At 42.6% G+C, this 19,708-nt stretch overlaps 1 protein-coding gene across 1 annotated transcript in view; it reads left to right on the plus strand.

The window, feature by feature from the left end:
- Positions 1-19,708, plus strand: part of SYT2 (synaptotagmin 2) — a 476,939-nt gene that overhangs the window by 403,314 nt on the left and 53,917 nt on the right. The window contains exon 9 of the mRNA XM_075853527.1: positions 17,972-18,105. Coding sequence (XP_075709642.1) covers positions 17,972-18,105 — 134 coding nt within the window. The remainder of the gene's footprint in view (positions 1-17,971; positions 18,106-19,708) is intronic.

Consider the following 19,708-nt stretch of genomic DNA (forward strand, 5'->3'; position numbering starts at 1 on the left):
GGTCCTTACCGACCACAAGAATCTGGTTTTCCTAGAATCTGTCCGGAGGCTAAACCCGAGGCAAGCTCGATGGGCGTTATTTTTTACCAGATTCAATTTTTGGGTTACCTATAGGGCTGGGTCTAAAAATATTAAGGCTGATGCACTGTCGCGTAGCTTCATGGCCAGCCCTCCTTCGGAGGAAGATCCTGCTTGTATTTTGCCTCCAGGTATAATCATTTCCTCGATCGATTCTGATTTAGTCTCTGATATTGCTGCTGATCAAGGTGCAGCTCCCGGGAACCTTCCTGAGAACAAGCTGTTTGTTCCCCTGCAATTCCGGCTAAGGGTACTTAGGGAAAATCATGACTCCGCACTATCTGGCCATCCAGGCATCCTGGGTACCAAACACCTAATTTCCAGAAATTATTGTTTGCCTGGGTTGCCTAAAGACGTTAAGGCCTACGTCGCCGCTTGTGAGGTTTGTGCTAGGTCCAAGACTCCCAGGTCCCGACCAGCGGGCTTACTGCGTTCGTTGCCCATTCCCCAGAGACCTTGGACACATATCTCCATGGATTTTATCACCGATTTGCCTTTATCCCAAGGCAAGTCGGTGGTGTGGGTGGTGGTGGACCGCTTCAGTAAGATGTGCCACTTTGTGCCCCTCAAGAAACTACCCAACGCCAAAACGTTGGCTACCTTGTTTGTCAAACAAATCCTGCGTCTCCATGGGGTCCCTGTCAATATTGTTTCGGACAGAGGGGTACAATTTGTTTCATTGTTTTGGAGAGCCTTCTGTATGAAGTTGGGGATTGATCTGTCCTTCTCCTCTGCCTTCCATCCTGAAACCAATGGCCAAACGGAGAGGACTAATCAATCTCTAGAACAATACTTAAGGTGTTTTGTCTCTGACTGTCAATTTGATTGGGTCTCTTTCATTCCCCTCGCCGAATTTTCCCTTAATAACCGGGTCAGTAACTCGTCAGGGGTCTCTCCTTTTTTTTGTAATTTTGGGTTTAATCCACGGTTCTCCTCCGTTTCACCTGGTAGTTACAACAATCCCGAGGTAGAGGTCGTTCATCGGGAACTGTGCACAGTCTGGGCCCAGGTTCAGAAAAACCTAGAGGTGTCCCAGAGCGTACAAAAAACTCAGGCTGATAAAAAAACGTTCTGATAACCCCCTGTTTATGGTCGGGGATCTGGTGTGGTTGTCGTCTAGGAACTTGCGTCTCAAGGTTCCGTCCAAGAAGTTTGCTCCCCGGTTTATTGGGCCGTATAAGGTAATTGAGGTCCTCAATCCTGTCTCCTTCCGGCTGGAGTTACCCCCGTCTTTTCGGATACACGACGTGTTTCATGCCTCCCTCCTCAAACGCTGCTCCCCGTCCTTGGCTCCCTCGAGGAGACCTCCTGTTCCCATCCTCACCCCTGAGGGGGTGGAATTCGAGGTGGCCAGGATTGTGGACAGCAAGATGGTCCAAGGCTCCCTCCAGTACCTGGTCCATTGGAGAGGATACGGGCCCGAGGAGAGGACTTGGGTACCCGCCCGGGATGTTCACGCTCGGGTATTGGTCAGGAGGTTCCACCTGCCTTTCCCCAGTAAGCCAGGTCCACTTAGAAAGGGTCTGGTGGCCCCTCATAAAAGGGGGGGTACTGTAAAGGATCTGCCAGGCACAGCTTCGGGGTTAACTCCCAGAACTAATCAGTCAGCACCTGAGAATACATTCCTGAAACTGACTCCTGCTTCCACCATTCAGGCTGGCAGGCTTAGGAGTGGGAGAGCCTATCGTAACCTGGCCAGACTCAGCTAGCTCCCGCCCTCGGTCTATTTAAGCCTGCACTTCCTGTCCCTCGGTGCTTGTGATTCTTTCCTTGTGGTTTCCTGGCCCAGCTACAGCTCCTGCTATTTTTGATCCTGCTCCATACAGACCCTGGCTTACCGACTACTCTTCTGCTTTTCGTTTTGTACCTCGCACACTCCTGGCTTGACTCGGCTCGTTCACCACTCTGGTTGCTCACGGTGTTGCCGCGGGCAACGGCCCCTTTTCCTTGCTTGTGTTCCTTTGTATGTTTGTCGTGTTTGTCGTGCACTTACTGAGCGCAGGGACCGCCGCCCAGTTGTACCCCGTCGCCTAGGGCGGGTCGTTGCAAGTAGGCAGGGACAGAGTGGCGGGTAGATTAGGGCTCACTTGTCCGTCTCCCTACCCCCTGCCATTACAGGTGCACTATCTACAGTGGTGGGCTGTGTGTGGCACCCAGGGAGGGGGGCCCATTCAAAAGTTTGCTATGGAGCCCAGTGTTTCCTAGTGGCGCCTCTGATCCGAAAAATACGGTATATCCCTGTCCCGCGAGTTCATGTCTCTTTTAATACATGACAATATTTTGCTGGCCTTAGAAGCAGCTGATTGACATTGCATGCTGTTATTTAGTCTATGATCTACAAGTACACCCAGATCCTTCTCATCAAGTGACTCTCCCAGTTTAGTTCCCTCTAAGACTTATGATGCATTCAGAGTAGGTCATTGACCACAACTCTTAGGATAAAGTCTTTGAGTCCATTTTCAAGCCAATTACAAACTATACTTTCTAAACCTATAGACCTTAATTTACCCATTATGCGTCAATGAGGGACAGTGTCAAATGCCTTTGCAAAGTCCAAAAACACTACATCCATAGCGGTCCCTCTGTCTAGGCTTCTACTCACCTCTTCATAAAAACAAATCAGGTGCTGGCCATCACTTATAATACAATTATCTGTCACATACTCCTGTATATATTCCCTCAATAGCCCCTCAAACATTTTCCTACAATGGATGTTAAGTTTACTGGTCTATAATTACCCGAGGAAGACCTAGAGCACTTTTTTTTAAAATAGGCACCACATTTGCCCTACGCCAGTCCCTTGGCACTATACCAGTCACTAGAGAATCTCTGAATATTATGAAGAGGGGGACAGAAATAACTGATCTAAGTTCTTTAAGAACTCTTGGGTGTAACCCATCTGGTCCTGGAGCCTTATGCACATTTATTTTATTTAACTTCACTTGGACCATATCTACATTCAGTCAATTCAGTATATCAACTGATTTATTAACAGCACTGGCACCGGCTACATCAGCTGCTCTTTCTTCTGTTGCACTGTATATACAGAGCTAAAGAACCTATTTAGTAACTATTTAGTAATGCCTTCTCTTGGACCCACTGTGACCATCTCCCCATTACCACTATTTAGGGGTCCTACATGTTCAGACCTTGACTTTTTTTGCATTTACATACTTGAAGAATTTTCTGGGATTTGTTTTACTATTCTTGGCCATCTGCATTTCATTCTGTATTTTTGCTGATTTTATTACTTTTTTATAAATTTTATTAAGCTCTTTGTAGTTTATAAAGGCTAGTGCTGTACCCTCAGATGTGTATTTTTGAAATGCCCTTTTTTTTGTCATATATTGCCCTATTTATAGAAGGTGTAAGCCATGTGGGGTTTAATTTTAGTCGTTTATACTTGTTACCTATAGGAATACATTTTGCACTATAATTATACAAAGTGGATTTTAAGATCTCCATTTATCATTTGTACCATAATTTGACATAAGTTGTTCTTAGTCTGCAGTATGTCCTGAATTGCAGCCCTCATCCTGGGGAAATTGGCCTTCTTAAAAATAAGTGTTTTTGCCCTCCCAGCCTGTGTTTTGTTTCTTACATTATAAGTAAAATGGAGGCGGGACATCTCCATTGGTCCCGGCACATTGACTTCTGATAGCCTGCTGTCGGAAACAGCAGCTTTAACAGTTCCTGAACGCGCCTGGTGTGAACGGCGTTCTGTTTAATGCATGACATACTATTATGCCATGGAGCGTGAACCATGCACTTACCATGACATAATAGTATGTCCTGGAGCGTTAAGTGGTTAAAGTTAAGAAATAAAAATCTGAATTAAAAATTCCCCATATGGGGCTAAAAAATTGGTGTTCGGGCACCATGTTGCATTTGCAAAGCCCCTGAGGAACCAAAGTTCAGGGGAAGCCGCAGAGTAGTGACCCCATTTTGAAAACGACACCCCTCAAGGCATTTATCATTTGCCGGACATATGGCAGGGCGAAAGAGCACCATGCGCATTTGAGGTCTATTTTGATGATTTTTCACAGCATTGGCCCACAATTTCAGGGTTCTGAAACTACACCCCCAAGGAATTTATTAGAGTGTGCAGTAAGTATTTTGACCCAAAATGTGTTTTTTGCTGGAAATAAATTCCATTTTAGTGCCCAATATGTTGTGCCCAGCTTGTGCCGCTGCAGACAAATACCTCATAAACTGTTAAGTGGGTTCTCCCGGAAATGGGAATGCCATACATGTGGAAGTAATCTGATTGAGCAAATGGTAGGGCTAAGAAATGGGAGATTACCATTATACTTTTGAAGCACGTATTGTGCTTGTTAGTAGTTCTATTTGGGGTTTTATTGGTATTTTAGTTTATAATGTGAGTAAACATGTGTAGTGTCGGCAGCCGTGGGTCTCACTCACTCCAGCGGCCGCTAGCCTGCTTATCCTCATTGCCGGCGTCTCCCTGCCCAGGGACACCCAGGGACGCTGACATGCTCTGCTCTCTCCTGTGCCACCGGCCTTTGGAGTACTAATATAGAATAGTAGCGTTCCTCAGGAAACTGGGTATGGACATAATACGTACCTTATCTGGATGATCTAGTGCTCCTACATCTCCTCTTCTTTCCATACACCTAAACCAAATTTCTCAGACACTTCAGGATTTAGGATGGCTCATAAACCACGAAAAATCGGACTTAACTTCCTGCCAGAAGATCTTCCTGGGAATTCTTCTGGACTCTACTCAACAGGTGTCAATCCTTCCTCCAGACAAACAATCCATACTGATCACAAAAATATTTGCATTTCAGAAGAAATCACATGCATCTATAAGACAAGCAATGTCAATACTGGGATCCATGACCTCTTACATCCAGGCAATTCCATGGGCATAGGCACACTCAAGAACTCTACAGTCATTACTCCTTTGAAGATGGGACAATTCCCCCTTATCTTTAGACAAGAGAATAATTTTGTCTAACAATTTGAAACACTTCCTAAATTTTTAAAAACTCCACAAAAATTTGAATCGTGTCGTTTCAGGCCCTCCTGTAGTTTGTGCCATACAGCACCCCTGTAGATTGTGCCATACAGCCCCCTAGTAGATTGTGCCATACAGCCCCCTGTAAATAGCGCCATACATCCCTCCCTGAAGATATCACCCTCCAAACAAATAAAACAAAAAAATGTATACTCACCTAGTCTCCGTGACAAACTGAGTTTTTCCAGAGCATCCTCAATGCCGATGGGATCCTTGAATAGGCTGGTGGGATCCAGTGATCTCACACCGGCCTGTGCAGGGATCCAGTTGAACGTGGCCTGTAGCCCGGGGTGGATTGGCAACTTAAAGTTACGCTGGAAAAAAATCTAAAGTGGCCTTTATATTGTAGGTAGGTCAAAATTGGTGGCAGGCGCGGCCAACACATGTTGGCAGTCAAAAAAATCTTAGCCGTAGTCACATTGGTGGTAGACAGAGCTTTTACAGTAGGGGGGGGGGGGGGTTAACGCACAATTAAGCGAAGCATTGCATTTGTAGACAAGGCAAATACGAAACAGTAGGTGGAGCAAGCATCCAAATCACCGACTTCAGCAGTCCCGTGCCGGACTTTAGGCTGGGTTCACACACTGCAGTTGTCGTGCGTTTTTTGGCTCTGACTACTGTGAAAGTACGGCCAGGAGGCCGTACCGCAGGAAGAAGGAGAGAGTTCTGGGTAAGCAGGATTTCTTTTTTCCTGAGTTGCGATTTTTGTAGCGGAATCGGATTCTGCTGCAAAAGTTGCAACACATGGCTTTCTGTTACGGGATTTGCATCCCCATTAACTTCAATAAGGAAAACCCGCAACAGAAAACGCAGCATACATTGACATGCTGCTGAATTAAATTCTGCAGTGCAGGTCAATTTATTAAGGTTTACGCTGCATTTTCTAAATCTCCTCCACTTTGCTGCTGCTGTATTTCTGCACAGAATTCTGCAGCGTTTTCGTTACATGGGAACCTGGCCTGAGGCTGAGTTTTCCGGGCGCAATCAAGACACATTTTGACCGCAATGTGTGAACCGAGAGTTATAGAACAGGGGACAGGAGCAGCGCATATTCATGAGGCTGGGTTCACATAAGGCGGTCAAAATGTGTTTTTTACCGCACCATTTTGCAATGACTTTCTGAAAATTGCGGCAAAATGGTTGGGTAAAGAACAGCAATCGGCAATTCCAGTGGCACAGAGTGTGCTGCGTGCAGGGGAGCTGGCAACTGGAGATATGGGGGGCGGCCCACTGACTGACCGGCCCACTGGGAATCTTCCCGGTAGTTTATATTGCCAATGCGCCCCTCCCCGAAAGCCCAGTAAATGGCAGAGCAGGGAGATATCGCCCTACTCTGCCATAGTGTTCAATAGTATCTGCGTCCTAAGGATACAGATACTATTGAATGTGGCGTCGCTAGCGGTTCTTATGCCACTGCCTGGAAGTGTTAACTGTATTAAAACACCTCACAACATAAAAATTTATTCAGACAACATGAACACTGTAGCCCACTTAAGTAATCAAGGAGGAACAAGGAGAAAAAATCTCCCACTATTGTCAGCTCTGATCTTCAAGAGGGCAGAACAACATTTCAAATTCACCTCTGCCCTTTTCCTAAAAGGGTCCCTAAACCTACAAGCAGATTTTCTGAGTCGAAATTATCTCCGTCCAGGAGAATGGTGTTTGAATATTAAAGTATTCTATCAGATCACACAGTTGTGGGGCAACCCAGAAGTGGACCTCTGTGCAGAAAACTCCAAATTGCAGCAGTGTTTCTTTCTAAATCCAAGAGATGATTGTTTGGGAGTAGACACCTTAGCCCAGAACTAACATTTCTCCCTAGCTTATGCCTTTGCCCCATAATTCTTCTTCCAAGAGTCCTACAGAAAATCTGCGAGGCTCACAGTGATCTTGGTAGCTCCTCTATAGCCCAAAAGGGCTTTGTACGGTCAGCTCCACAGCCTAAAGATGGCAGAACCATTGATCTGACCATCATCTCCGGATCTTCTGTACCAGGGGCTTGTCTATCATGGGGAACCTCAGAATTCCCAGCTAACGGCCTGGCTTCTGAGAGCATAGACCTAAAAGCTAAAGGTGGTCTGATGCAGTTAGAACCCTCCTGACAGGCAGGAAAGATATTACCAATGCAACCTGTATATATAATAAGGTATGGAAAAGTTTATTGTCTTGGTGTAAAGAGGATATCCCGGCTGTACAGTAATGTTCAAGTTTTAGTCAGTTTTGGAAAAATGCTGCAAAGTAAGAATGCTTTCAAAAATAGAAGTGCTAATAGTTTGTTTTTTTTTTTCAATTAACAAAATACAAAGTGAATAAATAGTAGAGCAATCTATATTTGGTGTGACCACCCCTTTGCTTCAAAACAGCATCAATTCTTGCACACAATTATTGAAGGAACTCAGCAGGGAGGTTGTTCCAAACATCTTGGAGAACTAACCACAGATCTTCTGTGGATGTAGGCTTCCTCGAATCCTTCAGGCTCTTCCTGTAATCCCAGACAGACTCGATGATGTTGAGGTCAGGGCTCTGTTGGGGCCCATGTCACCACTTCCAGTGCTGCTTGTTCTTCTTTATGCTGAAGATAGTTCTTAATGACATTGGCTGTATGTCTGGGGTCGTTGTCCTGCTGCAGAATAAATTTTGAGCCAATCATTCGCCTCCTTGATGGTATTGCATGATGGATGCGTATCTGCCTGTATTTCTCAGCATTAAGAACACCACTAATCCTGACCAAATCCCCAACTCCATTTGCTGAAATGCAGCTCCAAACTTGCAAGAAACCTCCACCATGCCTCACTGTTGCCTACAGACACTCATTATTGTACCGCTCTTCAGCCCTTCGGCGAACAAACTGCCTTCTGTTACAGCCAAATATTTCAAATTTTGACTTATCGGTCCAGAGCACCTCCTGCCATTTTTCTGCAACCCAGTTCCTATGTTTTCGTGCATAGTTGAGTCACTTGGCCTATTTTCCATGTTGAAGGTATGGCTTTTGGCCGCAATTCTTCCATGAAGACCACTTCAGGCCAGACTTCTCCAAACAGTAGATGGGTGTACCTGGGTCCCACTGGTTTCTGCCAGTTCTGAGCTGATGGCACTGCTGGACTTCTAATTTCGAAGGGAAATAAACATGATGTGTCTGTGATCTTCTGCACTAAGTTTCCTTGGCCAACCACTGCGTCTACGGTCCTCAACGTTTCCCAATTATTTGTGCTTCTTCAAAAGAGCCTGAACAGAACATCTTGAAACCCCAATCTGATTTGAATTCTTTGCCTGGGAGAGACCTTGCTGATGCAGTATAACTACCTTGTGTCTTGTTGCTGTGCTCAGTCTTGCCATAGTGGACCTGTGACATGAAACTGTCTTCCACAACCTCACCTATGTAGCAGAGATTGACTGTTCATCACCCAGTTCTAAGCCTCCTACACAGCTGTTTCTGTTACAGTTAATGACTGTGTTTCAACCTACATATGAAAATGATGATCATTATCACCTGTTTGGTATGATTGGTTAATCATGCACCTAACTATAATCTTCCAAAGTCCATGACGTTGTGCATGTGTACCTAGAAGAATTGATGTTGTTTTGATGGCAAAGGGTGGTCACACCAGATATTGATTTGATTTAGGTTTCTCTTCTGTTCACTCACTTTGTATTTTGTTAATTGATAAAAAAAAAAAATATTAACACTTTTCTATTTTGAAAGCCCTCTTACTTCGCAGCATTTTTCCACAACTGCCTAAAACATTTGCACCATACTGTATGTCATCCAAATATAGCTTAGGTCTTGGACTTTCTGTAGGCATGTCTAGAAAAATGGTTAAGACCTACTACACTCAAAGCCCGGATTTCTGCACTTAGTTCTTATTTTGATCAAGATCTAGACAATCATTATTGGATCAAAATATTTTTCTTAGGGGCTAATAGATTATCCCTCAAGAAGGCTTGTTATCCCCATAGGATCTAAATATTGTCCTTTAAAGGTCTAACATCCACTCCTTTTTAACCCATATCAAAAATTTTAATTAAAAATCTTTCCTGGAAAGCAGCCTTCACTAATGCGGCCGCTAAAAGGAAAGGGGAAATTCAGGCTCTCTCAACACACCTTCTGTACCTTATATTTTTGGATGATAGAATTATCCTGCATCCTAATCCCGCCTCTTTACCTAAGGTGGTTTCAGAGTTTCATATGTCACAAGACATCATACTTTCATCCTTTTACCAAGAGCCCAAGAACAGAGAGGAAGAGAGTTTCCATACATTGGATGTTAGGAGAACCATACTTGCCTAGCTAGCAGCAACAAAGGACTGGAGGATAGACCATAACTTATTCATTCAGTATTTTGTAGCAAATAAGGGGAAAAAGTCCTTGAAGAAAACTATTTTCAATTGTATAAAATAAAAATAAGAAAAAAAGAAACAGGGAGCTCCTCTAAGGTGATAACATCGGTACACGGTCAGACAGTTAGCATGTGACTGAACATAAATGTTTTATATGCACTCATCTTTTTGTGTTGTGCATAGTAGTCGGCACAACAGAAACTTTAGATGTGTGGAGTACGTACACTCGTTGGGTGGGCAGAGTGGTGGCCTACGAAGTGGGCATCGGTAGCAGGTGAAAATCGGCGTAGTCCGATTAAGGTAACAATTTCAATGAACTGGAAAATAATTCACTTCTTACTGAAGGAGCTCCTGCGCTGGTTAGGACTGACAGCTGTATCTGAAACAAGGAACAGACACTTGATAGTTTTAGTTTGAAAAGCTTCTTTTATTTTCTTAAAAGAACATTTAGACAGAGAAAACAACATGTACTCTGTGGTATAGTTCTTATTAGCTTCGCGTTTCGACCCAGAACTTGGGTCTTCATTAGGCTACAAAAATAAAAGCTTTTCAAACGAAAGCTATCAAGAGTCCGTTCCTAGTTTGCAGATATATCTGTCAATTGTATAAAGAAAGCCATCTGTGAAGCCCACCTACATCAAAATTGATCCCCTCCAGATAAACTAAAACCTCATTCAACTAGAGCCATGTCAACATCTTGGGCTGAAAAATCTGACGCCTCCATAGATCAGATTTGTAAAGTGGCCACGTGGTCCTCTATTCATACATTTGTGAGACATTATAGACTGAATATGTCTCACAGCAGTGATCTTTCCTTTGGTCGGAAAGTCCTGCAAACTGTAGTACCTCCCTAGTAATATTAATTTGGTACTCCCCTGTGTGCTATCATGGAGGGTGTAATTGAGAAAATGCAATTAGTACTTACTGGTAGTTCAGTTTCTAGGGAACCCTCGAAGACCGCATTATTACCCTTAGGCCTCATGCACACGACCGTATTTTTGTCCACCCGTAAATACTGGCGTAAATACGGGTCCTTGGTCACACGTATTCGACCCGTATTGCACCAGTAAATACGGGTCCGATGTCACCCGTATTCCACCCGTATTTACGGGCACGTTTTTGGCTGCAAAATTGCACTGCACTAATCGGCAGCCCTTCTCTCTATCAGTGCAGGATAGAGAGAAGGGACAGCCCTTTCCGTAATAAAAGTAAAAGAAATTCATACTTACCCGGCCGTTGTCTTGGTGACGCGTCCCTCTCTTGACATCCAGTCCGACCTCCCTGGATGATGCGACACTCCATGTGACCGCTGGCCTGTGATTGGCTGCAGCGGTCACATGGGCTGTAACGTTATCCCAGGAGGCCGGACTGGAGGAAGAAGCAGGGAGTTCTCGGTAAGTATGAACGTCTTTTTTTTTTTTTATAGGTAGATCTATATTCTGATCGGTAGTCACTGTCCATGGTGCTGAAATAGTTACTGCCGATCGTTTAACTCTTTCAGCACCCTGGACAGTGACTATTTACTGACGTCGCCTAGCAACGCTCCCGTAATTACGGGTGCACACACGTAGTCACCCGTAATTACGGGAGCCCCATAAACTTCTATGGGCTGCCCGTGCCGTAATTACGGCCTGAAATAGGACATGTTCTATCTTTTTCAACGGCACGGGCACCTTCCCGTAAGCATACGGGGAGGTACCAGTGGCCAATAGAAGTCTATGGGCCCGTAATTACGGGCCATAATTACGACCCGTAATTACGGGAGTTTTTACGGTCGTCTGCATGGGGCCTTACCAATATGTTTGTGAAGTAATAGATATGTTGGGTATTTTGCCATTCAGTTATTTGAAATACAGTGAGGTGGGGAGGGTCTATTTAACCTTTTGTGTGTTCCTGTTCCTGATTTGGGGCTAGTTAACCTCCTTTGTGCTGTCATGGAGGGTTCCCCAGAAACCGAATTACCGGTAAGTACTAATTCTATTATTAAGGTATATACTTCGGTTTTATAAATTTCAGAGGTATGCATGTGTGAAATAAGCTTCTCCAGTCTAAGGCCTTATTCACACGAGCGTGTCCGTTTTACACGCGTAAAAAATGCAGCGTTTTTCCTGCATTGCAGTTCCGTGTGGCATCCGTGTACGCACACCGCGCCTGCGGTTTTTTACGCGCGTATGACATCCGTTTGTCATGCGTTTTTTTACGTCAGCCCAAAAAACTGAAGGAGGTGTTTTATTTTTTCCTCATTATTTCTTTAGCAACTGGTGCGTGAAAAACACGGACAGCTCATGAATGTGCGTCCGTGTGCTGTCCGTGATTCTCACGCACCCATTGAAGTCAATGGGTGCGTGATGCCCAAAAAATGCAGAAGGATAGGACATACAGTGAGTTTCACGCAGCGGACACACGCTGCGTGAAAAATACTGAATGTCTGAATGGCCCCATTGAATTGCATAGGTCCGTGTGATGTCCGTTGTTTTAACGTACGTAATACGGACATGCAATACGTTCGTGTGAATAAGGCAATGGATGTCACACGAACCTATGTGTCCGCTGCGTGAAACTCACTGCATGTCCTATTCTTGTGCGTTTTTTGCGCATCATGCACACATTGAAGTCTATCGGTGCGTGAAAAAAATGGACAGCACACGGACGTCATACGTGTGCTGTGCGTGATTTACGCAACAGTTACTAAACTGATGCTGAGGGAAAAAAAAACACCTTCCTTTTATTTTGCTGACGTAAAAAATTTATGACATACGCGCGTAAAAAACGCAGACAGGCACCGTACACGAATGTCACACGGAGCTGCAATGCAAGAAAAACGCTGCGTTTTGTATGCGCGCAAAACTGACACGTTCGTCTGAATAAGGCCCAAGAGTATTTGGTAATAGCTGCTATTGTGAGTAAATAGTATGTACAGTATGCTTAGCTATTTTCAATTTAAGTAGTTTATCAGCAAATACAGAAGATCTGGTAATATGACGAAAGAGACATTTGTACATGTCAATGTTACATTTTAGTCTATGAATATTTTATAGAAAAAGGTTATATTGGCTTATGATGACATTATTTGCACAATATGCTTCATCGTTTGTAGTAATAAATTGTTTTACATAATATTGATACATACTAATTAACTCTTTCTGGCAAATGGACATAACTGTACATCCATTTTAGTGGTAGATTACCACAATTGGGCGTACAGTGACAATGTATGGGATGGCACAGGAGCTGAGCTGTTCCCATGCCATCCTCGGCGGGTGCTGGCTGTAATATACAGCCGACATCCCGCTGCAATGGCCAAAAATTATCTCCGATCCTGGCCATTTAACCACTTAGTTTCCATGGTTAATAGCGACCACACCATCTAAGTGGTTGACAGGAGAAGAGGGCTCCATTTGTACCCCATTGGCACAAATTTTAAGCTTTCCCATTTATAATTTGTACCATTATTTGACAGCAGTTGTTCCCAGTCTATGTCCTGAATTGCAGCCCTCACCCTGGGGAAATTGGCCTTATTATAATTAAGTGTTCTTGCCCTCTTAGCCTGTGTTTGTTTTTTACAGTTTAGGTAAAATGCAACTATATTGTGATCACTGTTACTGATGTTTTCACGAACAGTGACATTCTCAACAGCTCTGCATTGTTTGAAATTACCAGATTCAACAGAGCTTCACCTCTAGTCGGGTCTTCTACAAACTGGGCTATAGAATTTTCCTGCAACAGGTTGAGGACATTTTTCTCCTCAGCAGTTGTAGCACAACCATCACCCCAATTAATATTTACCATTTGGTTGAGGCGGTCTTGGCGACAAATTATTCTATCCGTCTTCCTGATTATAGAATCCCCTACAACTACTAATTGTCATGTCCTACCAGCATTAACATTCCACGGACTACTAGCTGTGCTGTTCTCCCGGCTGTTAGGTAGATCAGTATTCACTAGGGCTGCCATTTCTGAGACTGACACCCTTGCATTATCAACCAACTTTGCAATTTTTCTTGGAATAACAGAAACAGGAGTGGCCTTCCTTCTCTTGGACCCATTTCTACTGCCCCTAACTACATTAACCCAGCTACTTGCCTGATCCTGCTGACCCATGTCTTCATTCACCAGAAATACACCACAAAATGCATGCTCAGTGAGCAGCATGCTCCACTCAAGATTGTCAATCGCCCTTAGTGTTGCATTTTTCTCCTCCAGCTCCCTAATGCAAGCTTCCATATGATCAACATGCTCACATCTGCCACAGATATATTCATGCTGGAACTACTGCTCAAGTCGTGCATACATATGGCAAACTGTGCACTGAAGAAAACCTCCAATCTTGCTATCCATTACCCCAGTTACAAAAAACTGTGAACAATTGATAAAGTAAAAGAAAAGAAGAGTACTTACTGGGGCTTTAACTCCTCAATTCAACTCCAGTTTATTAACTCCACTTATTGCACAAGCCAATTAGTCCAGCAAACTCAATGAGAGCAAAATCAAAAGGGAGCCCTGCAGGTTCATTTATATCGCCTGAGAGCAATTAACCCCTCCCCTTAATTAGGTGCATAGCAGAAAATAAAAATAAAAGTTTTAAATTGTGTCAGTAGTTGGAACACAAGCTGCACACAAAAAAGAACCTTGCCATGTTCTATTTGCAAGCACTCAATCCGTTCACAGAATCACACACAACAGTACAACTCCGGTTTATTTACTCCACTTATTACTCAATCCACTTAATCCAGCAAGCCCAGTGTGGGAGAAAACTCATCTCTGTAGAGATTGCCACCCAGATGTCTTTGACCCACACGCTTTTTCAACACATCCGCACAACCTCTACTAAGACAAAATCCTCATGGTGCCCCACATTTCTTGACCCCACGCTTTTTCCAGCACATCCGCACAACCTCTACTAAGACAAAATCCTCATGGTGCCACACATTGCGCCCCTGAGAATTATCGCTCTATACAATGTGCACCTAAATATACCGCCACACACTGTGCCCCTGAATACAGTTGTGACACACACTGTGCCCTCTGAAAATAAAGCACCACACACATAATGCCCCTTTAAAATAGTGCCGTATGATGTGCCCCATGCAAATAAATCGCCACACATGTGCTGTGTCCCCTGTAGAATGTGAGTCACACTGCCCCCATAGATAATGCCATACACTGCCTACTGCAGAAAGTGCCACATACAATGGCCCCAGCAGAAAATGTAACACAGTTCCAGCTGTAGAAAGTGCCACACGCAGTGCCCCATTAGAGATTGCCACACACAGCGCTCTCTGTAGATATTGCCACATACAATGGCCCCAGCAGAAAATGTAACACAGTTCGAGCTGTTAAAAGGGCCACACACAGTGCCTCCTGTAGCCACACAGTGCCCTACAGTTCCCAGTAGATAGAGCCACACAGTGACCTTGTAGATTGTGCCCCATGTAGAAAGTGCCACACAGTGCCCAATGCCACAAGTATACTCACATGTCACAAGAAAAAAGTAGAAAAATCCTCCAGCTCACCTGACACACTCCAGTGTGTCGTTGATAGCGCCCGGATCCTCGTGTCGGCACACGGAGTATCAAGTAGAAACAAGGGAAGAAGGTAGGATCCAGCGCTGAGACGTTAAAATGGAAATCAGTTTTCCAAGTTTAATTGTTGGTTAAAAAGAAACGCGTAGGCCTAAGAGGATACCCTCCCTCAACTTCTATACACCCAGGACCTTATACCACTGGACTTCTTTTTAACCAACAATTAAACTTGGAAAACTGATTTCCATTTTAACGTCTCAGCGCTGGATCCTACCTTCTTCCCTTGTTTATACTCACATGTCCATATTCCGATGCTGTCATCCAGTGATGCAGGCCTTCTCTCTTCTGAGCATGCCTGCTCAAGCGAAAATGTTCCGAATGGCGGGGAGGGGAACTGATGCTTCCCTTGCCTCGCTAACACTGTTAATTGGGAATACAGGGAATGCCAGTGGCAAAGTTATTAAGAAACACTGGTGTAAAAACAATTACAAAATGCTTTTTTATTTAACCCCTTGGTGACGTCACGTAACTGTACATGACAGTCATCAAGGGGAAGCATGGAGCACGCTCACAGAATGAGCGCTCTCTATACTGAGCGGGTGTCGGCTGTATGTAACAGTCGACTCCCTAATGTAACATGTGGAATCGAAGATCACTTTTATTCCGTTTAACCACTTAGATGCCGCGGTCAATAGCGATCGTGGCATCTAAGCCGTTAAAGTAAGTGGGATGGCCCCTAATAGTGATCGGGGCGTGCCGATGATAGTTATGGCAGCCTGGGGGCCTAACGAAGGCCCCCGGGTCTGCCATCTTTGTACTTCTGTCAAAATAACGATGTACTGCAATACATTAGTATTGCAGTATATAGTTCAAGCGATCCACCATTCGCTGGTTCAAGTACACTTTTCCCATTTTCCCATTTTTTTCCCTAAAGTAATGTTAAAACATTTTTTACATAACTTATATCGCTGCGTCTATAAAAGTCTGAACTATTACAATATAATGTCATTTAACCTGCTCTGTAAACCCTGTGAAAAAAATAGAATAAAAAGTGATTGAAAAGTCGCATTTCCCTCAAACTGGTACCACTAAAAACTACAGCTCGTCACACAAAAAGATAAGCCATTACTCCGCTAAATCGATAGAAAAATAAAAAAAAATGTATGGCTCTCAGAATGTGGCAACGTTTTTTCTTAATAAATATTTTTTTCTTTATAAAAGTGGTAAAACATAAAAAAAATATATATAAATTTTGTATCTCTGTAATTGTATGGACCCGTAGAATAAAGTTAACATGCTGTTTTTACCGCAGGATGTACATCGTAAATATAAAACCCAAAAATTAAAGGCGGAATCGCTGTTTTTTTTCCCATTTCATTTTTTTTTTTCAATTTGTTTTCAATTTCCCAGTACATTATATGGCACATTAAATAATGCAGTGAAAACTACAGCTCATCCTACTAAAAACAAGCCTTCACATGGATATGTCAACGGAAAAATAAAAAAGTTATGCCTTTTGGAAGGCGAGGAGGAAAAAACAAAAATGAAAATACAAAATTTGACTTAGTCTCCAAGGGGTTAATGAACTTTATTAAATAAATATCAAAAAACTGGAAATAACATAGATGAAGTTGGAACTGTAACAACTTATACAATACACTGAATACATTATATATGGTTATCAGTAAATGGAGTAAATAAATGCCATTGCTTGAATCTGTGTTTAACCCATGATAAAAGTTAAAAGATAAAAGATAAAAGTTACCTCGCAAATAACAAGATCACACACAGCTATGTTCATATAAAAATAAAAAAGTAATGGCTGTTATATATATGAATGTAGAAGACAAAAACTATAAACAATAAAAAATCTTCTGGCTATCTGAACACCCACATTTTCCATCAGTAAAAGGGTTACATTACAAACTGTGGTATCTCTTCTAGTTAAGGAATGTTCACACTTGGCAATTATTTTTTTTTGCATTTGTAATTTTTACCAAAAAAAAGGTCCCAAAAAAATATGGTGCAGAAAACGTCACTGGTGACATTACTGGTACATAATATACTGGGTAGATGAAGGAAGTTGAGGCATAAGGGGGCTCACTGTGACTCCAAGGGGCCATGTAAAACTGAAGCTGGCCCTGTGGAAAACTTTATATATTTTTCAGGTGTTAATTCTTACCTGTCCTAAGAGCCCATAGGGTATATGATATTTTATGTAACGCCATGTTCACACAGTATATTTTCCGGCGTATTTTTCAGCATAAAACGCTGGTATTACTCTCCAAAATAAACTTGAACTACGCTTGCAAACAGCTTCCTATTGATTTCAAAGGGAAATACACTGTGTAGTTCATATGAGGCATATTTTTGCCCTGCCGAATTAAAAAATGCTTTGTAAAAATACAATTCATAAAAAAGTGACATGTCACTTGAAGCATTTTACAAGCTAATGTTTCCCATTGATGCTTGAAAAATATGCTTCAAAAACGCTTACAAAAATTTAAAATGCTTTGAAAAATCCGCTCTAAAAATGCCTAGATTTCAGAAGCTGTTTTATCTTGAAATAAACCTTGTATTTTTTAGCCTGAACATATGTGAACATGGCCTAAATGTGTATTTACATGTTACATTTGAACCGTGATTTAACAGCAACACACCTTTAATATTACCATTTAAATCCAGGTTATATCCATAATCTTTCACTTAAAAAAGTACAAGGAAAAATTTGTAAAATATCATAAAAAGCTCTGCATAAAAAAAACTGTGTGGAAGCAGGAGGAGTTATATAATGTTATTTAGTATGTGTGAGCAAAGTGACAACTAATTTGGTTATCATCAGTGCTTGTCTGTTTTTGGAAATATTGACAAAGAACTTGGAGATTGTTCAATAGCATAATAAAACACTTTGCACAGAACAACAGGACCTACGGGTACTTTTTAATTCAAAGCATAAATGCTCTTTAACCTTGTTTCTCTTATTAATTTTTAGATCCATATGTAAAGATTCACCTCATGCAGAATGGGAAACGACTCAAAAAGAAGAAAACTACAGTGAAAAAGAAGACCCTGAACCCATACTTCAATGAGTCTTTTAGTTTTGAGATTCCATTTGAGCAAATCCAGGTATAATAACGTCTGCTTGTTAAGAAATCATGATAACAGTTGGCAGGGTACTACTGTACCCATCATGAAAATACTGCCTGGAAAAAAGAGAGGCTTAGTCAGCTCTGACTACCTTAGTCAGTGCTACTAGATATTATTTTCAATGGAGATTTGTGTGACTAATACACCAGGTCTGAATTTAGCCTAAGGCCCTATTCAGACTGCGTATTACGGCTCCATTTTGTACAGATCAATAATATGGCCCCTATTGTAATGCATATGGACTTTACTGTACTTCAGTAAGCCTTCTATTTTATAAGGCGGCACACAGAGGTTTTTTTCTGTTCGATTATGCATGATTCCAACCGACAAAAAACTTGGCATTCCTATTTGTCTGAGAAATTCTGCCCAAAAGGCATTGCGGATAGAATAGCTCCATATTACAGCACCTAAAGGATGGCACGGCAGCACACGGAGGTCGTAAGGTGCTGTACGGGCTCTGTACACATGGCTCTGGATCGGGCCACCTAATACAATTTTACAAAATTGCTTTAAATGCTATGTACGGCTTTGAAAGGAACTTTTTTCTATTCAATTAATGTATTTTGTGTGTTTAAGCAACTTTCCAAATCCCTTTTATATAAAAAAATTATTTCTTTTTATCCTGTATACACAGAAGCTGTATCGTTCTGTCTCAGTCGACTCCGTCAGTTCAGCTAAAATGAAAGCTCAGCAGAGAACAGGTCCTGCGTGTCTCTGACACACAGGTTTGAGCTAATAACAATCACATCTGCAAAAATGGCATCCATGTGAGAATTGTAAGGGCAAACCACTGATGGCCAAAATGAACAAAAAGGCTTGTCTCGCATTTGCCTAAACATATTTTGTCTCTCCAGTCTTTTGGGATAATATTCTGTGAAATTATGAAGGTGAAACTTTTTGGAAGACATGGGTCTCCTTACATCTAGAGTAAAGCTAACACTGCATTCCACCATAAGGCTGGGTTCACACGACCTATTTTCAGGCGTAAACGAGGCGTATAATGCCTCGATTTACGCCTGAAAATACGGCTCCAATACGTCGGCAAACATCTGCCCATTCATTTGAATGGATTTGCCAACGTACAGTGCTGACGACCTGTAATTTACGCGTCGTCCTTTGACAGCTGTCAAACGACGACACGTAAAATGACTGCCTCGTCAAAGAAGTGCAGGATACTTCTTTGGACGTAATTTGAGCCGTTTTTGATTTAATTCAATGAAGAACAGCTCAAATTTACGTCCGTCAATGACGCCTCGCAAAATGCGAGGAGGAGCAATTACGTCTGAAATGATGGAGCTGTTTTCTCCTGAAAATAGCTCCGTAAAGTCAGACGTAACGGAGGCTGCCGTGTGCACATACCATAGGAACATCATACAAACAGTCAAACATGGTGGTGGTAGTTTGATGGCCTTGTGCTGCTTTTGCAAGACCTGGAAGACTTGTCATAATTTATGTAACCATGAAATCTTCTCTCTATCAGAAAATCCTGAATGATAATGTACGCCCATCAGTTTGTGACCTAAAGCTCAAGCACACTTAGGTTATGCAGCAGGATAATGATCTGAAGCACACTAGCAAATCC

The sequence above is a fragment of the Rhinoderma darwinii genome, chromosome 2 (assembly GCF_050947455.1).
Source record: "Rhinoderma darwinii isolate aRhiDar2 chromosome 2, aRhiDar2.hap1, whole genome shotgun sequence".
NCBI lineage: Eukaryota > Metazoa > Chordata > Amphibia > Anura > Rhinodermatidae > Rhinoderma > Rhinoderma darwinii.